This window comes from Arachis duranensis, chromosome 10 (genome assembly GCF_000817695.3).
Source record: "Arachis duranensis cultivar V14167 chromosome 10, aradu.V14167.gnm2.J7QH, whole genome shotgun sequence".
In the NCBI taxonomy this organism is placed as follows: domain Eukaryota; kingdom Viridiplantae; phylum Streptophyta; class Magnoliopsida; order Fabales; family Fabaceae; genus Arachis; species Arachis duranensis.
The window spans coordinates 85533501-85536899 of NC_029781.3; the positions used below are offsets into that span (position 1 = coordinate 85533501).

Genomic DNA, 3399 nt, shown 5'->3' on the forward strand with positions numbered 1-3399 from the left:
TGTAATGGAAATGCTTTAAAAAGTTTCAAAGAAGTACGTCCAAGAAGAAGATAAGGATCAAATCTCGGTGGAACTAATGAAAGACCACAACTACATGGATGCAATGCCTTCGACGTAATTGACCAAATTCACAAGAACGTTAAACTCACGGTGGCTGGAGGATTAAAATTGGAAAATGAAAATTGGAAAATGAGAGAAAATAGAACGAATCGTAATTCCCAAGAAAGGAATGTGTAAGGATAAAATTTATAAAGAAAAGTACAAAGAAACAATAAGTTTAGTGAATAATGCAGTAATGCATAGTAATCTTCCTTTTCCATTTATGATTTCTGTAAGGGTGTAGTGTATTTTTATTTTATTGGATCAATTTTAAAGTTTATTATTCACATTGATTACGAGTGATTGTCTACCTAACAAAATCGAATTTATAAATATTATTTCAGAAAGGAAAGGTTACCGGTATCCCTCTATACCAAATCATTGGTCAAAGTTCACTCACTGTTTTTGATAGCAAAGGCATGTGAGTGTGACCTCGCGAATAAAATTCGTGTGAGGGTTGATGATTATAATCTCGTTTTTTTTTTCACTTTTTACTTTACGAATTGTTAATGTCACTGTACTGTGACAATCCACAAAGTAAAAATTTCATCCATTATTTTTTACATAATCCCAGTCCAGTCATGAAGTTAAACTTGGTGAATTGAATTTGACTTGCATGATTGAAGACCTAGTATAGTATTACCTCCAATGATGACTATTATTGAATGAATATCCCCACAAGAAATTTGAAAGTTCATTTGACTTTCACATACCCCAATTTCCTAGCAGATCCTAGGAAAGCAAGGCACAAGAATGATTCCAACCGCATACCATGCTCCATCCGCACGTGTGCCTACGTGTCAGGGTCACTTGTCAGTAGCGAAGCTGATATGAAAATTCATACGAACGTTGCATGATAACTTCAAAGTGGAAAAACACACGACTTATGAAACACGCGCACATACTATTACTAACAAACTGAATATATATATATAGTCAAAACAAGAACGTATAGAGTCAGCAATGATCACATCATCATGTTTTGTGGGGTCAAAATAAAAGTAAACGGCGGCACGCCATTTCTTCAAATAGGATCCATTCTTCATCATAGGCTTCTATTTCCATCCGTATTGTTTCCTCCTTCTTCTTCTTTAGATCATTAACGAAACAATGAATGAGACATTGAATGTAGCGGCACAAATGGGAGACATAGACTTGCTCTACAAGCTTCTTCAGGTGGATCCATATCTCTTGGACCGCATTGCTTCCGTACCATTCATCAATACACCTCTGCATTTTGCAGCCTCCGCGGGTCAAACCAGTTTTGCCACTGAGATCATGAGACTGAAGCCTATCTTTGCATGGAAGCTGAACCTGTATGGGTTTAGCCCCGTGCACCTTGCATTACAGAACGGAAACTACAGAACGGTGTGCAGATTTATAGACATCAACAAAGACCTTGTCCGGGTCAAGGGAAGAGAGGGACTCACACCTTTGCATTTTGCGACTAAGATTGGGCAAACCGATCTTGTAGCGAGATTCTTGTCGGCTTGCTCAGGTTCCATTGAAGATGTGAATGTGGGGAGTGAGACTGCTTTGCATATTGCGGTTAAGTATAAGCAGCTTGAGGCTCTTGAGGTTCTGGTCGGTTGGGTTCGTAGGAGTTGCCACAAGTGTGCTCACGCAACAGAGAAACGGGTACTCAATTGGGTGGACGATAAAGGCAACAACGTTCTCCACCTTGCACTTCTCAAAGCCTTACCACCACAGGTAGGTACAATTTTTCCACAACAATTTTTCGTCGGAAAAGTCTAGGGGCCAGCAATTTTTGTGATTGTTAGCCATCAACTAGTCATCAATGATGATTTGATGGTGTGAGATTGGTGTGAGATTTCATCCAATGGCTCACCTTCCTCTGCTGGTTACATGCTGGCCAAAATTCAATAAAACTGCTGGCCCCTAGCATTGCTCTTTTTCGTCACCTAAAAAAAGGTTGTTTGTTCATAGAACATTTCACAAGTTTGATTAAAATATTAGCTAAAAGTTATATTTTTTTATAAAATTAATAATTAAAAATTATTAAATTATTTAATATATTTTATTAATAAAAAAATGTTACGTATATATTAAAATTAATTATTATATAAGAAAATATTAGAAAATTAGTAAAATTTATTATTTTTTTATTAATAATTAGTCAATAATATTTAAAAATATGAGTTAAAAATATTTATTATATTATATGTATAAAAATTGATTAATATCTAAAAATACTGATAAAAAATAATAAATTCTATTGATATTTGAGTTTTTTTTTAATTAGTATAAAAAAATATTAGAAGATTAATATAGTTTATTATTTTAGATTGCAGTTTTGATTATTAATTTAATTTTTTTAATATAATAATTCAATAATATAGATGCTAACTTTAATAATATTTTTTTTCAGACGGTTAGATTGTTGATAGACAGCAACATTGACTTAAACATCAAGAATTTAGAGGGCTCAACAGCTTTAGACATTGTGGAGAACAATCAAAGGCAACAAGTTAACACTTCAGATATCACTCAGATTAGGGACATGTTAGTTAGAGCGGGAGCTTTACGCGCCACCTCAGTGGCCGTCACACCCCTGGAAGAAGACCTAAGATCAAGAATCACTTTCCACGAGAGAGTAGCAATCTACATCACGCGCCTCAGAAGGCGAATCTCAAACGACACGCGCAACGCGCTCTTAGTAGTGGCGATACTCTTCGCAACGAGCACCTACGAAGCCGCAATTAACCCCCCCGGCGGGGTGTACCAGGCGGAGGCCAAATCTCCACCATCTCCACCACCACCTTCGAGCAAGTTCAGCATCCACTTCAGGCTTAACCATCATCATAATAACAATGTTGGTGCTGGGAAAGCGGTGATGAGAGTTCAAGATTTCATTTGGTTCTGGTCATTTAACACGTGCGCTTTTTATCTATCGATTTTGATGATATGTTTGTTAATGCCGAGAGGGCGTGTTAGTGTTATAGTGGCTTCTCCGCTGTTTCTATTCTGTGGTTGCTATGTGTTTTCCATGCTCGTTATTTCGCCAAGCTGTAAATTGGGCATAGCAGCTGTGGCTCTACCATGCATTCTTTTGGTTTTGAACTTTTGGGTAGGTTCGGTATACATTCGATTATCCAAAAAGCTCAGAAGATATCGTTCTAAACAGGAAGATGGATCTAGATTCTCAGGAGGAAACAAATGGTGATCACATCTATTAACAAAGAAAAAAAATGTATATATGTATTTTATTTTTTCTTTAATTAACCTCTTTTTTTAAACCATTTTTGTGATTGTAACATAACAGAGATATCCGTTATAAAT

General features: G+C 36.1%; 1 protein-coding gene across 1 annotated transcript; it reads left to right on the plus strand.

Moving 5' to 3' along the window:
* The first annotated feature begins 1088 nt into the window (after window positions 1–1088).
* Window positions 1089–3399, plus strand: LOC107470562 (ankyrin repeat-containing protein BDA1-like). Its single transcript, XM_016089957.3, has 2 exons — window positions 1089–1809; window positions 2489–3399. The coding sequence occupies exons 1-2, from the start codon at window positions 1210–1212 to the stop codon at window positions 3281–3283; spliced, it is 1395 nt and encodes a 464-aa protein (XP_015945443.1). The 5' UTR covers window positions 1089–1209; the 3' UTR covers window positions 3284–3399.